The sequence below is a fragment of the Salvelinus namaycush genome, chromosome 25 (genome assembly GCF_016432855.1).
Source record: "Salvelinus namaycush isolate Seneca chromosome 25, SaNama_1.0, whole genome shotgun sequence".
NCBI lineage: Eukaryota > Metazoa > Chordata > Actinopteri > Salmoniformes > Salmonidae > Salvelinus > Salvelinus namaycush.
The window spans coordinates 31,871,650-31,890,429 of NC_052331.1; the positions used below are offsets into that span (position 1 = coordinate 31,871,650).

Sequence of the window (18,780 nt, forward strand, 5' to 3'; positions counted from 1 at the left end):
TTTCTGAGTACAAAAATATTGCCCACATCTAACTGACATTCTTATGGATGTAACTGACTAGGGAAAGAAACCACAGACTCACCATGTCATTTTGGCCTTTTAATAATGCTTTCATACACAAACAATTCCAAAACTAAAGAACTCAGCAACAACAGTAAAAGATAGTAAAACATTAATAATAGTACATTTATCTTTTGTCATTTTTCTGGGTGATATGGTGTTTGAGTGAGTCAGTGGGTGAGTAAGGATATGCCACATCTTTTTGAAAGGCATGAGGTAATTCCTAGTCACCTATAGGCTATTGGACCTATTCTCAGTCTCTCACAGGTAGTGTGATGTTTTGGGATCGTAGCCTCCAAGCGCAGTCCCATTGCCATACAGCCATGACAATAAACTCCCATATCACCTAAGTGTTGTACAGTTAGCTCCTAGGATGCATTGCTTTGTGATGGGAACAGAATTGGCTCAGGAGTAGCCTCTTGTTCTGCACCAGTGTCATTTTCACCACCATGGAGAGACACGTCTTTTTTAACACATCTCAAAGGATGGTAGAGGTATTTTTACATAAAATATTAAGGTTTTTAAAAAAGAACCTGTGAACTCAACATTAAAAAAAATAACTTTACTATCCAATCCCATTTGGTAGAGATGAAAAACCTCAAAAAAGCAAAAACAACATTGTGACATGCAGCAAGACAACATGGCCTAAAAAAAAAAAATTATACCATCAACACCATTTAAGCCTTTGGTTCCCTACATTTACAATATGTACACTTCTTATAGCTTGTAAAGTAAAATAGGTTTTGATGTGATTTATTTTTAAAGTACCAACAGCATTTGCTCTTTGTTTTCAGTATGGTCATAGGTCATAGGTGAACCATTTGGCCACAACCTTTTTGATTACATACTTTTTTGTTTCAACAATCAGCCTGTCACTCATATCAGCTGCATTCGTCATCTGTTGTAGTTAAAATATCAGTCCGTATTGAAAAAACAGTGTTGATTTGAAAGAATATGTCCAGATGAATGATCTACTCTTACTGCAGTGTCCTAATTCATACTGAATATTGAAAAAGCAGTCATTGAAAAGAAGGCGGTTTGTGGTGAACAACAATGACAGAGAGGTTGCCTTAAGAAGAAATCAATCGATAGCATTCTGTTGTCTTGTGCGGTATCAATCCATATTCATTTAACTGTGGCTTTTTAAAAGTTGCCCAATGCAACAATTAAGATCCCTATGAGTGATACATGGAAACAGTCATTGAGTCCATCTGTAAGTATCTCCACTTCATCTGCCTGGCTGATCTACTAGTTCAAATATCAAATCTTTAACCTCTTCAAGGACAACGACGTTTTTGGTGAAATTTCTGTGGACGATAAAGATTTTAGTGTAATCTCTTGTTCAAGGTTCATTTCAGCCCCTAGCACCTTCCCGTTTCCTCCTATCAAGTTTGTGTTCGCATATCTGAAGGGATAGGAGTGAGAAATATGGTGGAGGACCATCTAAGTTAGGTGAAGACCCTTCAGTGAAGAGGCTTGTTTATAGTCCTTCTATCGACATGTCTGTAGAAAGTTGTCGCAGTGACATCATGAGCATTCAATTGTCGTCCAACATCAAACTTGTCATTGTCGACCACGTCTTAACTTTAGCAAATTTGCATTAATCATTACAGGAAAATAAACTCAACAAGATGATTATTTACAAGGTAATTGAAAGCTAGCTAGCTAATTAAAGAAAATAGCTTATGGTTGTGAGCGTGATGAAATAAAAGCAGGGCATTCTACCAAAGAATTGGAGAACTTGTGCACTGTCTTGTTACTGTCTCAGTCAGGTAACCATGACAACGGATGCTGCGACAGGGTCAACGTTGAACTTTAATGCGTCACCGACAAGGAAACCAACAGCCGCAGTAACAGGTCTATACACCCGAGTATAAATGAAATGTTGTTTTGACCAGAGACCCTTGTTGCGGTCTATTTGTCTATAGACATGTCGTTAGACCAAGTATAAACCAGCCTTAAGGAACAGAATGGAACAGACTAATAGCTCCATAATACAGGTTTTCTACCAGAATTCCAATGTCTGATGTAGACGTCGACAGTCAATGAGATGTGGAAAATGAGACAAGGTTCCAGTGACCTCTATTGGCAGGACAGTAATGTCTGTATGTAAGGTGTCCCTAGTCACTATGGCATGCGGATGGCACGGCTGACTCAGGTCGCCATAACGGGGCACAGCAGGTGTGCTGGCAATAGACCCAGCTGGCACTAGGCTGGTATGGAGAGCTCAGTTCATGGAGACAGTACAGTATGTATGATGTCCAGCTGGCGCTAGCATAGGATCACACAGATGGATCATGATGATTCAGAGGAACCTGCGGTCCTTGTCGTCACTGCACAGAAGGAGACCTAATTTTGGGGGTTACTGACCAGGGACGTAGGGCCAGCTGATGGAGCTTCCGGAGAGCTGCATGTCGCGGATGAGCGTCTCAATGGGTGTCTTTCCCACCAGACGCATGAAGAAGAGCTGGGAGATGAGGTTGGCAGGCACGGCACGGAGGGCGGGCAGGCGGAGGAGCAAGCGGCCGAAGCGCTGCGGCTGACCTGGGTACTGCATCCGCTCATATTCTGTCAGAGCCACCTGGGCCTTCTCCTGCAGAGACTCCACGTGGACCGGGTCTGTCAGCCCACACGCATCTGAGAGGGAAGGAGGGAGTGACAGAGACTTGAGGTGAGTAGAGTGGGAGGGAGCAGTACTTAACTTAACACTGGATATCATAAGGTGAATGCACCAATTTGTAAGTCGCTCTGGATAAGAGCGTCTGCTAAATGACTTAAATGTAAATGTAATGTTAACTGAGACGGGAACCTACATACAGAATTCTGTTTGGCACCAACAAAAAAAAAAAAAAAAAAACTCTGACCAAAAACAAAGAAAAGGTCAGGTTGTACCTTCTCTGTTCTCCTGTCTTCTACACACTGTATCATCTGTATGTTTTGTTGATGTAAGTCTTGATTTAGGTCATTTGAAGCAAAATAATGCACACAACTGTTGACATGTAAAAAAATGTACACTCTTTGGGTAAGTGTGCAATACAGACCTTTCAATTACAATATCCACTACAACACATTTTGGCCTGTGATTATACTCTGCACTTGTACTGTCATGCCAGGAGAGGGTGCCACTCTCCTCAAATCTACCAGTACACCTGTGTTCAGGATTTGTCATTTGACCAGCAGGTGCTTTGGTATCCTTAGATAACATCAAGAGAAACACTGAGTGAACAAAACATTAGGATAATAATATTGAGTTGCACCCCGTTTTGTCCAGCCTCAATTCGTTGGGGCATGGACTACAAGGTATCAAAAGCGTTCCACAGGGACGCTGGCCCATGTTGACGCCAATTGTGTCAAGTTGGCTGGATGTCCTTTGGGTGGTGGACCATTTTTGATACAGCGTGAAAACCTCAGCAGCGGTGGGCCTGGAACCTACTACCATACCCCGTTCAAAGGCACTTCAATCTTTTGTCTAGTCCATTTACCCTCTGAATGACACACACACAATCTATGTCTCAGTTGTCTCAAGGCTTGAAAATCCTTCTTTAACCTGTCTCCTCCCCTTCATCTACACAGATTGAAGTGGATTTAACAAGTGCCATCAATAAGGGATCATAGCTTTCACCTGGATTCACCTGGTTAGTCTATGCCATGGAAAGAGCAGGTGTTCCTAATGTTTTGTACACTCAGTGTCTATTTTCCCATTAGAAATGTTAACGTCTCAGTATGTTAGTAAAAAAAGAAGAAAAGTATTTATGTAGGGTTGCAAAGCTAATGTAAATTTAACTAACTTTGGTAATTAACAGGTCATCTATGGTAATTTAGGTAATTTATACTTTGAATAACTGTTACAAAAATTAATACTACATATGAATACATTTTGTATGTGTCAATTTGGTCCATGAGTTTGTAGTGGATAGACCATATGGTTCAAGAGAAAATAGCCTAATTAATGAAAATAAATCAACAATGGCATTATTTTCAATTAACTCCAATAACGTTTCACAACCGTTTTCACAAGTTTACCAGTTTGGTAGCCTTGCAGATGTGACCCACGTGACTCACAGCGCAGGGAGAGCTGTGACCAAACTGGTCTGGAAAGGAGGCCGCAATATTTGCTCCTGTAATATATTAGCACACTGAGGCAGGGATGGGGGTAGGAGAACAATCTTTATCAGAGGTCATGGGTCAAGTGCAAGTACAGATGATCACATGTACTAATTAGTAACAACGCCACCCTCAGGCATTCCAGGTACGTACATTTTCTTTACTCTAGGAGAGCTATGTAAGGATCTCCGTTGCTGTCTCATGCTTTTTTCAACAGGTTCTTCACAGTCTGAACTGCTGTCTCAGCTTGGCCGTTTGACTATGGAAATCTAGGCCTCAACGTGACATGTTTGAACTCCCTGTTGGTAGAGAACTTTGACATTTCTTGACTCACCAACTGTCTTCCATTGTCGAAGCACAAAACGTCGGTCAACTCATGCCTTGCTGAGATCGACTTTAGTGCTGTAATGATGTGTTTACTTGTTGTCCCACTGAGCTTGGAGATTTAGTAGTAATAGTAGAAATAGTAGATATTCTGTGTCGTTGTAATGGAAGAGGTCCACTCCAACTTTGGCCCAAGCTCTCTCTGGAACTGGATGAGACATGAGTGGCTCTCTTTGGTTGTTGTTTTTGTGTTAGTTGCAGACTGCACATTTTGTTACAACATCTTCAATCTGTTTAGACATGCCTGGCCAGAACAGAACATCCTTGCTCGTTCCTTACATTTGACGACTCCCATGTGTGCTCCAGGAATTTTAATTTCTTCTCTCATTTTTTGAGGAACGACACGTTTTGAACTTCTGAACAGCAGTCCATCTGAGTATGCAAGTCCTCTCTGAAGTTCCAGTAGTGCTGTATTGTATTTTCTTTGCAACTTTACCCCTCGTCTGGCCATCCTTTTTTAACTGTTTATGTGACCAGTCTTAACTCTTCATCTTCTGCTGTTGCTGTTTTGAATTGCTGCAGTTTCTCTTCTGAAACAGGAAGTTGATGAGCAATGTAGTTAACATCCAGCTCACCATCCAGCAATTTCTTTATCTGTTCCTTCAGGTATGCTCGTCTCAGTGCATCTCCTTTCCTGGTTTGTCTGTCACATGTAGACTGTATCTCTGTCGTCTCATCAGCATTCTCTGCAGTCTGCCTGGTGCTTTCTGGAGCGACTTCTTGAAGATTGTTTCCAAGGGCTTGTGATCCGACTCCACCTGGATCTGGTTTCCATACAGGTGTTGATGAAACTTCTCGCAGCCATACACTAATCGCCAGTAGCTCTTTTTCAATTGGAGCGTATCTCTTTTGACAGTCTGAGGGATCTTGACCCGTATGCGATTGGCTGACCATCTTGCAGGATCACAGCTCCCAAGCCTTATGAACTTGCATCCACAGATAGTGTCACTGTGTTTTTTACATTGTAGTGCTTTAACACTGACGCATTACTGACAAGTGTTTTCAAGCTTTTAAAGGTTTGTTCCTGTGAAGACTCCCAGTGCCACTGAACGTCTCCTTCCAGCAGTTGTCTCAGTGGTGCGCTGACATGAGAGAGATTTGGGATGAACTTTGCGAGATACTTCAACATTCCCATGAACCTCTGAAGCACTGCTTTGTCCTCTGGCTCTGGCATTTCTTGTATTGCTCTGTCCTTTTTGGAGTCTGGTTTCAGGCCTTCTTTGCTTAACACATGTCCAATGTAGTGAATTTCTGTCATTCTGATTTTGCACTTGTCCTTATTCAGTTTCAAGTTGATGCTTCTCAGTCTGTCTAGTAACAGTCTCAGTCTCCGGTCGTGCTGCTCTGTGTCATCACCCCAGACAAGAATATCATCCATGACGTTTACAACACCTTCCATAAAAATGCTGGGCGAGGCACCTCTGGAACACCTCTGGAGACGACACGATTCCAAACGGCAGTCTCTTGAATGAATACCTCCCAAACGGCGTATTGAACGTGTAGAGTCGGGAGCTCTCTTCATCCAGATTTGCCAGAATCCTTGGTTTGCATCAACTACTGAAAATACCTTGGCGATAGGCATTTCAGCAACTACCTCTTCAATGGTACTTAAAGGATAATGTTCTCTCTTGATGGCTTTGTTTAGATCCTGTGGGTCCATGCATACCCGTATTTTGTTTGGCCTCACGATTGTCACCAAGCTGTTTACCCATTCAGGAGGCTCAGTTTGACTGACGACGACATCCATGTTTTCCACGCGGTTCTGTGCTACAGCTACTTTTCTGGATGAGTTAACCACTGGTGTGACTTCTGCTCTATTTGTATGTGATGAACTCATGGAACACATCCGAGACCTGTGAATACATCTTCATTTGCAAATGATCCATCTCTGTCCTTTGTTCAAGCTTGAATATTCTCTGTATTAAGCCCATTTGCAGACAAGCTGATCTTCCAAGTATTGCAGGTGCATCTTGTTCTATCACTTGACATTCCAGTTCAAACACTTTCTCTTTGTATTGACATTTGAGTGTATTCTTGCTTTTGGCTCCATCTGGTGGCCAGAATACGTCACTAGCTTGCAGTTGGATTTTTGCATGGAAACGTCCTTCACTTTCAGCGTTTTCAAGTCTCTCACGGACAGACGTTACACTCAGCTCCTGTATCCAGTTTAACAGTAAGCTTATGGTTGTTAATTTATAGTGTTTCTGTTCACTGCTCTTTCTCAGTATTTTTCTCATTGATATTCACTAGCTGAGCAACAAATTGTACTTCACTCAATTGTCCCAATGAATATGTCCTAATTTCCTGCTGTCATCTCCTTGTAAATCCCGTGAATCCTCCGTTTTTTTGTCTGTGTGCATGAGGAGCACATTTTGGCGTAATGGATTTTTTCTGTGATATGCTTTGCATATCTGACCTTATGCTGGACACTTTTTTTGGTTCATATCTGTACCCTCAACGTGAGCATTGTCCCTGCAACCTCTCTTTTACTAGCTGGGCATTTTTTTCCCAATTCTGTGTTTTCTTTTGCTCATGCACCTTAAGAACGGGCACCTCGACTTCATCATGAAGCATTTTCAGCTGGCTCTGGCTCACTTCACTAGCACGGCAAGTAATATGCCTCGCACTTGGCCATTTGTGATTCCACACACAATTCTTTCACGTATCAGTGACTCGGTAAATTGTTGAAACGTTGTTTTTTTAGATGAGTCAGTAAGCATCAATTGACTCTGTTTGTCCTTGCGCTCTCGTGAAAAGATATGCATCAGGTACGTCATATTTGTTCTTGGCTCACAGTACTTTCGGAAAAGCGCTTTTAATACATCCAAGTCATCTACATCATCGTCAAAATCAAAAGTATTGTAATAAAACAGGCAGGGAGCAGGTCTTGAACCCTCGACCTTCTAGCCCGAAGTCCAGCACGCTATCGACTGTGCCTCAAAAGCATGCTCAAGCGGCAGAGTCGATATCCACACTTATAAACCCAGGGTCGTTACAGTATTGAATACCTTGATTGCATCATCTCTGGCTATGTGCAGGAATGTGGCACATTTCACGATTTCGGATTTCTCGGAGATGCCACTGGCGATTATATAAAGGTTGAATTAAAGGCTGGATCCACACGCTCCAATTTTCAGGTAGATTTCCCTCTAGGTTCAGAGTAGTTAGTGGTCTCATGTGTTCCATGTTTCAGAATGTTAAGCTTTCCTTTTAACACCACTGAGGCAGGGATGAGGGTAGAAGAACAATCTTTATCAGAGGTCATGGGTCAAGTGCAAGTACCGATGATCACATGTACTAATTAGTAACAGAGCCACCCTCAGACACGGCATGTTTTTTTATTTAACCTTTTATTTAACTAAGCAAGTCAGTTAAGAACAAATTCTTATTTACAATGATGGCCCCCTTGACTATCAACGCATTTTGCCAACAACATCAAAGAGGAATTTAGTGTTAGCCAGACTACCAGTTTGGCGCCAAAACATTTACAACAAAGAGATATTGACATGGTCAAATAAGTGTGTACAAATATATATAAAGGATATGTCATTCTGAAACCCTCATATTAAACACCAATGGTATTTATAAAGTTGATGGTTTATATTTTGGATAATGTTTTACCGCTTTGTCAATCTATTTTTTTTGTTATTCTATTTTGTATTAGATATTATTTGATTATGTTATATATTTTACATGCGAAAAGGCCACACAGAGGGCCAGAAATAATCTGAATTACCCAAAAGGCCACTCATTGTCATCTGATAAAATTACAAAGAACTTTGAGTTTCCAGTAATATACCCTCCCCTTGCAACCCTATACGCAAGTCAAATGTCCCATCATGCAAATCAAATGTTTGAATTTCTAAGTATGCACAGTAGCCAAAAGTCTCAACATGTAGCAGGTCAAAAAGTCAGGAATGTAGGCTGAAAGTCTGACATGCATGTTGTAAAGTCTCAGCGTGTCCCCCCAAAAATCTAAAACTAAATTATCTCAATCCACATAGTGAGAATAAAATAAAAAATAACTCACCTGGTGAGAAGAGGACGATGGCCTTGAGGCAGCTGTACTCAGCCGAGTCCACCTGGAGCCGGGTCAACTTGTCCACCTGGTTCTGGAACACCCTCACCTGGTCCATGAAGGACACCACTCGCTCGGCCGACATGGGCGAGGAGTGGAAGCCCGCCGCGGCCAGCAGCGGGGCCATGTGGAGGGGCAGGGCGGACTGGGCTGCGTTCAGAATGAACAACTCGCTCCAACTCAACCTGAGCAGAGCCACCTGCTCTGACACAGGCAGCTCTGGGAAGTAGGGGATGTTCCTGGCCCACTCGATGGTGCTGAAGAGCAGTCTGGCTGCCAGCTCGCAGATGTTGTCAATGCCCATAACGGCCCCGCCTGCGCCGGTGGCCTGGCCCTGTTGGTTGTACTGGTGGCCGTAGCGGCTGCTGGGGTAGGGCTCGGCACGCAGCAGCTGGGAGATGAGCTCCGACACGGGCTGCCCGCCGTTGTTGTTGTAAAACTCTGCCACTCCGACGCCGCTACCACCACCTACTGGGGTGCCCGTGGGGCTGAGGCTGGAGTGTGAGGGGGGGATACGTCCGCGCTGAACTGCTGGGGTGGGGATGGAGGCACAAAGGGGGAGGGGTATGGGTTGGGGTTGGAGTTAAGAAGGTGCAGGGAGATGGGGAGGACGGAAGTGATTAGGATTTGGGGTGAAAAGTAGGGAGGGCGGGGGGGAGAAGTTGAAAATGAGTCAGGCATGCTCTCTTGCAGTAGGAGGTCTGGCAGATTATCAACAGACGGTCTTGACCAGATTAACACCATATAATTCCAGATTAAAGTGGCCACCATGGGGCACAGACAGATACCTAAATAACAAAACAGAAACAGAGGACTCGCATTATTTGAGAATTCTCCAAGTGAATGTTAACTCGAGGAATAACACAAACACAGCAGAATTCTACATTAAAATATATTTTCCTCAAAGATGAATATTCCTCAGGAGGTGTTCATCTTTTACTATGCAAATATTTGTATTACCAAAACTGGGATAAAAGATGACTCTGGCCTTTGTGTTCATATTTATTGCTCTTAGAAAGAAAATTAAATAATTTCCCCTCATTGGGAGGATGAGAGGGTGGCTGTATCAAATACTGCTATGATGCTTCCAGCCATAGTTAACCTCCTAAATGCTTCCAGCCATAGTTAAGGTATTAAATGCTTCCAGCCATAGTTAAGGTATTAAATATTCCCAGCCATAGTTAAGGTATTAAATGCTTCCAGCCATAGTTAAGGTATTAAATATTCCCAGCCATAGTTAAGGTATTAAATGCTTCCAGCCATAGTTAAGGTATTAAATATTCCCAGCCATAGTTAAGGTATTAAATGCTTCCAGCCATAGTTAACCTATTAAATTTTCCCAGCCATAGTTAACCTATTAAATGTTTCCAGCCATAGTTAAGGTATAAAATGCTTCCAGCCATAGTTAAGGTATTAAATATTCCCAACTATACAGTTGAAGTCGGAAGTTTACATACACTTAGGTTGGAGTCATTAAAACTTGTTTTTCAACCACTCCACAGATTTCTTGTTAACAAACTATAGTTTTGGCAAGTCGGTTAGGACATCTACTTTGTGCATGACAAGTAATTTTTCCAACAATTGTTTACAGACAGATTATTTCACTTATAATTCACTGTATCACAATTCCAGTGGGTCAGAAGTTTACATACACTAAGTTGACTGTGCCTTTAAACAGCTTGGAAAATTGCAGAAAATGATGTCATGGCTTTAGAAGCTTCTGATAAACTAATTGACATCATTTGAGTCAATTGGAGGTGTACCTGTGGATGTATGTCAAGGCCTACCTTCAAACCCATTGCCTCTTTGCTTAACATCATGGGAAAATCTAAAGAAATCTCAGAAAAAAAGACCTCAGAAATGAAATTGTAGACCTCCACAAGTCTGGTTAATCCTTGGGAGCAATTTCCAAACGCCTGAAGGTACCACGTTTATCTGTACAAACAATAGTACGCAAGTATAAACACCATGGGACCAAACAGCCTTCATACCGCTCAGGAAGGAGATGCGTTCTGTCTCCTAGAGATGAACATACTTTGGTGTGAAAAGTGCAAATCAATCCCAGAACAACAGCAAAGGACCTTGTGAAGATGCTGGAGGAGACAGGTACAAAAGTATCTATATCCACAGTAAAACGAGTCCTATATCGACATAACCTGAAAGGCCGCTTAGCAAGGAAGAAGCCACTGCTCCAAAACCGCCATTAAAAAACCAGACTAGGCTTTGCAACTGCACATGTGGACAAAGATCGTACTTTTTGGACAAGTGTCCTCTGGTCTGATGAAACAAAAATAGAACTGTTTGGCCATAATGACCATCGTTATGTTTGGAGGAAAAATGGGGAGGCTTGCAAGCCGAAGAACACCATCCCAACCGTGAAGCGCAGGGGTGGCAGCATCATATTGTGGGGGTAATTTGCTGCAGGAGGGACTGGTGCACTTCACAAAAGGAAGGAAAATTATGAGGAAGGAAAATTATGTGGATATATAGATGCAACATCTCAAGACATCAGTCTGGAAGTTAAAGCTTGGTCGCAAAAATGGGTCTTCCAAATGGACAATGACCCCAAGTACACTTCCAAAGTTATGGCAAAATGACTCAAGGACAACAAAGTTAAGGTATTGGAGTGGCCATCACAAAGCCCTGACCTCAATCCCATAGAAAATGTGTGGGCAGAACTGAAAAAGCGTGTGCGAGGAAGGAGGCCTACAAACCTGACTCAGTTACACCAGCTCTGTGAGGAGGAATGGGCCAAAATTCACCCAACTTATTGTGGGAAGCATGTGGAAGGCTACCCGAAACGTTTGACCCAAGGTAAAAATGTTTAAGGCAATGCTACCAAATACTAATTGAGTGTATGTAAACTTCTGACCCACTGGGAATGTGATTAAAGAAATAAAAGCTGAAATAAATCATTCTCTCTACTATTATTGTCACGTTCGTTGATGGAATGAGGAGACCAAGGTGCAGCGTGGTAGGCGAACATCTTACTTTTATTTAAAATGAACACCGAAAACCAACAAAATACAAAAACGACCGTAAAGTTCTGCAGGCTACACAGCAACTATACAAAATCAATACAAACTCAAGATCCCACAATCTAAGGTGGGAAAAAGGGCTGCCTAAGTATGATCCCCAATCAGAGACAATGATAAACAGCTGCCTCTGATTGGAAACCATACTGGGCCAACAAAGAAATAGAAACATAGATTTGCCCACACAAGTCACACCCTGACCTAACCAAATAGAGAATAAAAAAGGCTCTCTAAGGTCAGGGCTTGACAATTATTCTGACATTTCACATTCTTAAAATAAAGTGGTGATCCAAACTGACCTAAGATAGGGAATTTTTACATGGATTAAATGTCAGGAGTTTTGAAAAACTGAGTTTAAATGTATTTGGCTAAGGTGTATGTAAACTTCCCACTTCAACTGTAGTTAACGTATTAAGCCATCGGGTGAGTAATTTGACCTTGAAAGGGAAAGAGTCATCAATATTAGACTGAAGAGGCAGCATTCAGAGTTCCTCTAGTTTTCTGCAACCGCCCAAATAAGTCATTGTGGGCTATACTCATTGTGGAACTTCAGGCTACAGCCTCTTTATCATACAATAATGCCTCATATCAATGGCATAGGGATACTATATTTTACTTAGGGCTTCAATAGGCCTACAGTGTTAGATGACATGGCAACCAGGGTAACGGTGGAACCACTACCATACAGATGGTATGTAATATTTCTAATCAAAGGCCTATGGAAAAACAACTAACCAACCACTGCATATACAGGGCTTCATCACCTGGGACTTCAGACAACAGTTGAGGTATAGACAGAGATGTGTGTGAAAGACTGGTGCACAGGGCCGCAGGTGGCTTGTTCCTTGTATCCCAGTCGCTCACGCAGGCACTAGATTAGATGACAAAGGACACGGCATGGAGCCTGCATGGATGTCAAGCCATGATACGGCCAGTGTAGTTGTATGTGACAACACTATGGGTCAATGTAATGGTAAAAAAAAAGACAATTTTAAAACAATTGTTTTTTTTAGAACATACATTTGGCTATGGACACAGTCTATTGACTGGAGTTCATGTCTTTGAACATCCATGTCAAAATAACCTGATATTCTGCATAGAATACATACAAAAATAACAAAAGGAAGGTCTTACTGTATGTGGACAGGATAAGTGCATAACAAAAGGAAAATCCTACTGTATGTGGACAGGATAAGTACATAACAAAAGGAAGGTCCTACTGTATGTGGACAGGATAAGTACATAACAAAAGGAAGATCCTACTGTATGTGGACAGGATAAGTACATAACAAAAGGAAGGTCCTACTGTATGTGGACAGGATAAGTACATAACAAAAGGAAGGTCCTACTGTATGTGGACAGGATAAGTACATAACAAAAGGAAGATCCTACTGTATGTGGACAGGATAAGTGCATAACAAAAGGAAGGTCCTACTGTATGTGGACAGGATAAGTACATAACAAAAGGAAGATCCTACTGTATGTGGACAGGATAAGTACATAACAAAAGGAAGGTCCTACTGTATGTGGACAGGATAAGTACATAACAAAAGGAAGGTCCTACTGTATGTGAACAGGATAAGTGCATAGATAAAGGAAGGTCCTACTGTATGTGAACAGGATAAGTGCATAGATAAAGGAAGGTCCTACTGTATGTGGACAGGATAAGTACATAACAAAAGGAAGGTCCTACTGTATGTGGACAGGATAAGTACATAACAAAAGGAAGATCCTACTGTATGTGGACAGGATAAGTGCATAACAAAAGGAAGATCCTACTGTATGTGGACAGGATAAGTACATAACAAAAGGAAGGTCCTACTGTATGTGAACAGGATAAGTGCATAGATAAAGGAAGGTCCTACTGTATGTGAACAGGATAAGTACATAGATAAAGGAAGGTCCTACTGTATGTGAACAGGATAAGTACATAGATAAAGGAAGGTCCTACTGTATGTGAACAGGATAAGTGCATAGATAAAGGAAGGTCCTACTGTATGTGAACAGGATAAGTACATAGATAAAAGAAGGTCCTACTGTATGTGAACAGGATAAGTACATAGATAAAGGAAGGTCCTACTGTATGTGAACAGGATAAGTGCATAGATAAAGGAAGGTCCTACTGTATGTGAACAGGATAAGTACATAGATAAAGGAAGGTCCTACTGTATGTGAACAGGATAAGTACATAGATAAAGGAAGGTCCTACTGTATGTGAACAGGATAAGTGCATAGATAAAGGGAGGTCCTACTGTATGTGAACAGGATAAGTACATAGATAAAGGAAGGTCCTACTGTATGTGAACAGGATAAGTGCATAGATAAAGGGAGGTCCTACTGTATGTGGACAGGATAAGTACATAGATAAAGGAAGGTCCTACTGTATGTGAACAGGATAAGTGCATAGATAAAGGGAGGTCCTACTGTATGTGGACAGGATAAGTACATAGATAAAGGAAGGTCCTACTGTATGTGAACAGGATAAGTGCATAGATAAAGGGAGGTCCTACTGTATGTGAACAGGATAAGTACATAGATAAAGGAAGGTCCTACTGTATGTGAACAGGATAAGTACATAGATAAAGGAAGGTCCTACTGTATGTGAACAGGATAAGTGCATAGATAAAGGAAGGTCCTACTGTATGTGAACAGGATAAGTGCATAGATAAAGGAAGGTCCTACTGTATGTGGACAGGATAAGTACCTTCTTTGCGCATGCCAACGCGAAAACACTTCTCAAGGCGGCAGTACTGGCACTGGTTGCGGTGATGTTGGTCGATCTGGCACTCTCGATTCGACCTGAAATATAGATCATAACATGTCATGCCAATCCACACAGCAATGATAATGACATTTAGCTTTGCTGACACTTGTTACAGCTACAAACCCTTGGCAAAATCTATAGTAGCGCATGTGTACTGCTATCACTTTAATGGAGAAAGATCACCTTAATATGATAGAAAACATTTGCAGGCAGTTGTGAGTTACCAGACTGTATGGTTGCATAACGTATCTAGAGGGTAGATGTAGAAAGTTGAAGCATAAAACATGATGCGAGACAAAATAAGCTTCTATTTAAATATATTATAGGTATCTGCTGATTTACAGAACCCGATTATATAAGTGTGTATGGCCCAATCACTGTCTTTCCTTAGATGATCCCTGGCATTAATATTGTATCATGCTCATGGATTTTTTAATATGGGCAGAGTGGCTGATGTAGGGATGACTAGACCACAGTGGGGAAACTCAATTATCTCACTTCGAGGATAGTTTTGTACAAGAAAACGTATGCATTTGTATGACATCTTCTTGGACATGGAGGAAACAATGTAAATCAATAAATATCACACCGCAATACAATACAAAATATCACAATGCAGAGTTGAACAATACAATGAAATACAATAGAGGTGTCTATTCAACCCCATATTGTTGTCTACTAATAATATTGACAATCAAGATGTCTGCCAATAAGCAATGATGGAGTGTCATACAATTTTTAAGTCAGCTATTCTCTTCAGATACCTTTTATATCATATAAGGCACACAGTTAAAGAAAAAATCCACTCAAAAACTATGTTTTGGTTTTTAAAAAAATCACTGTTAATACAGTCACAAAATGTTTTGCAGTCAAGTTGTCAAGATACTGGACTTTCAAGAAGCAAAGTGTCACCGGCCACATCATGATGATGACGCACAATGCATTATATGATGATGTGACCGGTGACACTTTGCTTCTTGAAAGTCCAGCATCTTGAAAACATGACTGTTGACATGCAAAACATTTTGGGACTGTATCAACAGTGGACTAATGAAAGAAATACAGAAAGATGTTTTTTTGGTGTATTTTTCCTTTAAGTGAGTGATGACTCACATCCAGTAAACACACTGCTGTGGGGATTGTAACAGCTCTGCACAGAGTCAACTATGTATTAATGCATGACTCACTCTAGCTATTTGCATCCATTTGCCTGTACAGATGGGATATTGATAACAGACAAACTAAGGAATCAGAAATAAAGGCTATTCATAAGAATTACCCAGACGGGTGTTACAGTTTGGTGGAGGAAGAGGTGAATTCCGACGTTACAATGTAAATAGCTTATTATAATTATCCATCCATTTTGAGAATCCATCACATCATCATCACAATTATCCATTGAGTCTCACCTGCAGGTATAGTTGAGGTTGCGGCGGATGCTCCTCTTGAAGAAGCTCTTGCAGCCCTCGCAGGTGAACACACCATAGTGCTTCCCGCTGGACTTGTCCCCACACACCACACAGTCCACCACACACGCCTTGTCCTCGTCCCCGACCTCCATGTCGCTGCCCCCGGCCTGGGGCGAACCGTCCTCCTCCTCTCCCCTCAGATAGCCCTTCTCCCCCAGCCCGTTGGTGCCCCCGTTGGGATCTCCCCAGCCCCCACTCACCATGGCCATCGCTTGGTTAGCAGACCACAGAAGGAATGGGAGACAGCCAACGATTTTGTTTGCTGCTGTCTAAACTTTTTGATTTCCTTTGTGCACCTCTGTTCAGAGTTCAAGATTTGGAGATTCTCTGCCTTTTCATAAAATGTTCTCTTTTGGCTTTTTGGTCCTCAAAGTGGGTCAGAAACTAAATAGTCAAAGGTAGAACATTATCCACACCCTCTTTTAATGTAGAGTATAAATGGGTTTAAAAATTGTATGGTGTAGAATGTTTGTTCCAAAAAAAACACTAGAGCTGTTTTGTCTCCTCCCCTTCCACTATGACCTGGAAATTGTTTCGCCTTTCACTCTAGAAACTTTTGTTTTGCCCCATGCCCAGTTTTCTTCTTTCTCCTTATTCAATTATCCACTCTTTTTGTGTTTTTTGTTATGTATTTATTTGGCCCCAAGTCCTTCGACGGCTGTCTTTTAGAGGACCTTGCTGTTCAGTCGAATGGTTTACACTTCAGCCAAGACACAGAACCTTTCACAGGAAACAATTAATCAAACACACATTTTCAAAAAGAGACCAAAACACAACACAACTCGCACTTTGCACATGATTACAGAGGGAAATCCTCTCTCACTCGATTCTCTCTCTGCCTGCTCTCTCTAGCAACAATAATGGCTGAAAAAGGACCGCGCTAGCGCTGGAGCAGTGGCCACCCCTCGTAAAACTGTCATGCAGTTTACCTTCATTATAGTGTATGTGGAGTCCTGCTGCCTTTCTGCAATATCTTACTTATATCCTGGCATTAGAGAGAAATAATACAAAAGCCTTGTATTGTATGCTTACCGTTGCAAGTATATTCATATAATATGTCAACGTCTTCTTTTAGCTAGATCACCCTTACAGCCATGGAGAGGGAGGGTACAGACAGAGTGAGGCAAGAGACAGGTTTTCCAGCAATCCTCTGAGCACCAGCAACATTCTGGTTGACAAAAAGAGCTCTTCCAGGTCACCACTAGCAAAACAACTTGATGTTTCACAGCACACTGTATGGCTATATCCTCAAGACACACAAAGAACTACTATCAAGTCTTAACCGTGGCTACGGTCTCTGTTTTACAAAATCAACCAGTCTTTCTGGCTCTCTTTAAAATGATCTTCAACTCAAGGAAGTGCCCTCTCTTCCTTGTGTGTTGTTCAAGAGACAGGCTGTAGCAATATCCTCTGTGGTAGTGGCTAGACCAGTCTCTGAGACAGGCTGTAGCAATATCCTCTGTGGTAGTGGCTAGACCAGTCTCTGAGACAGGCTGTAGCAATATCCTCTGTGGTAGTGGCTAGACCAGTCTCTGAGACAGGCTGTAGCAATATCCTCTGTGGTAGTGGCTAGACCAGTCTCTGTTTCAGTCCCTCCAAAAATAGACAGCACAGATTAGGTTAGAAATCCTAAAAGCGTCCTTTCCACCCTTCAGAAGTCAGAGAAGCTGCTTTCTAAGCATCCGTGTTAGCCTCTCCCTCCAGTCTTTTGTCAGTGCTTGCCCACCGAGCACTAACGACTTGCGGCCTAGCCCTGTGCTCCGACCGTGTGGGTGCTTCCCGTGGCTGAGGCAGGCGAGGGGGAAGGGACGGGGCTTTCTCTCTTCAGAGTCCACAAAATTGAATTGAGATTTAAAAAGAAGACTAGGCTCTAGACAGATTGGCTTTTGTAAGGCACCACACAGACCGTCCTCTCTCTCTGTGTCTATGGGTTTCTCCCTCCGTTTTCCTCAGCTTGTGTGTGTGTGTGTGAGCTAGCAGAGCAAGAGAGCAAGCAAGAGAGAGAGAGAGATAGAGAGAGAGGGAGGGAGTGTGCAGGGAGGGGGATGGGGGCATGTGTGTGCTCAGGGATTTGACACTGCTATTCAAGCCCTGTGGTTGCCATGGCACCAGCTGCCTTATATGGACATTGAAGTCAAAGAGCAAAGAGTGGGCTGTGGGGCTTATCACACACAGAGAAAAAGAATGTGGAGGTTCGCTCCCCTCGGAGAGAGGCATGACCCCAAGGCCTGACTCTAAGCACACGGCCAGAGCTACCCCCGACCATGGCAAACAACTCAAAGCCCTCCAGGAAATGCACAAGACATGGTTCTGTCTCAGCTCCCAACACATTGGGTGGGCTTTCTATGGCAAATTGTCAAGTTACTTGTTTATTTACTCTGTTCCTACAGACAAGTTATGCAATAGACTACTTGAAATTGTAACATTTCATACCTGAATCCCTCCTATAATGTCAATAACAAAGCACAGATTACTCTACAACCTTTGACCTCAGTAATATGAAATAGGCCAACACATGTTTTCTCAGTGTAATGTATTAACCCTGCAAATCATAGCCTGCACTTTGATCTTAGCTCCTGGTCAATGAATAGACAGCTTAAGACCCATCTCATTGTGCTAAAAGAAAACGCCACGTTTTGGTCATCACCATTTCACAAAGGTCCTCTATCACCTTGCTTTGTGGAGCACATGGTGATTCGTGTCCGAGGTTAACCCCAAAGGTCACGCAGACTTACCCCTGCCTCGCTAAGCCCAGGGTCATCCTAGATCAGGGTTCCCCAACTGGAGGCCCGTAATTATGTTCCGGCACCCCGACCATTCACTCAAGAAACAAATCGGCCTGCATCTGAATCTAGTAGATGATGCCTGTCCTCGACTGTTGGTCTT

General features: G+C 42.3%; 1 protein-coding gene across 2 annotated transcripts; it reads right to left on the reverse strand.

The window, feature by feature from the left end:
* Positions 1-86: 86 nt before the first annotated feature.
* LOC120020492 (nuclear receptor subfamily 2 group F member 6-like) lies at positions 87-17,863 on the reverse strand. 2 transcript variants are annotated; one of them, XM_038964195.1, is made up of 5 exons: positions 16,927-17,863; positions 15,835-16,614; positions 14,366-14,460; positions 8,579-9,154; positions 87-2,697 (listed from the first exon to the last, which is right to left on the reverse strand). In XM_038964195.1, exons 2-5 carry the CDS (start codon positions 16,101-16,103, stop codon positions 2,423-2,425), a joined length of 1,215 nt encoding a protein of 404 aa, XP_038820123.1. In that variant the 5' UTR covers positions 16,104-16,614; positions 16,927-17,863; the 3' UTR covers positions 87-2,422. The 2 variants fall into 2 exon arrangements, with proteins under 2 accessions (XP_038820123.1, XP_038820122.1); XM_038964194.1 differs by having other exon boundaries at positions 8,579-9,157.
* Between the last annotated feature and the right edge of the window lie 917 nt (positions 17,864-18,780).

Coding starts and splice junctions, on each gene's coding strand:
- LOC120020492 (XM_038964194.1), bottom strand. CDS start 16,103: ATGGCCATGGTGAGTGGGGGCTGGGGAGATCCCAACGGGGGCACCAAC. Junction 14,461..15,834: donor AACCTCAACTATACCTGCAG/GTGAGACTCAAT, acceptor TCTATATTTCAG/GTCGAATCGAGAGTGCCAGA. Junction 2,698..8,578: donor CATCGTCCTCTTCTCACCAG/GTGAGTTATTTT, acceptor CTTCCCTCTCAG/ATGCGTGTGGGCTGACAGAC.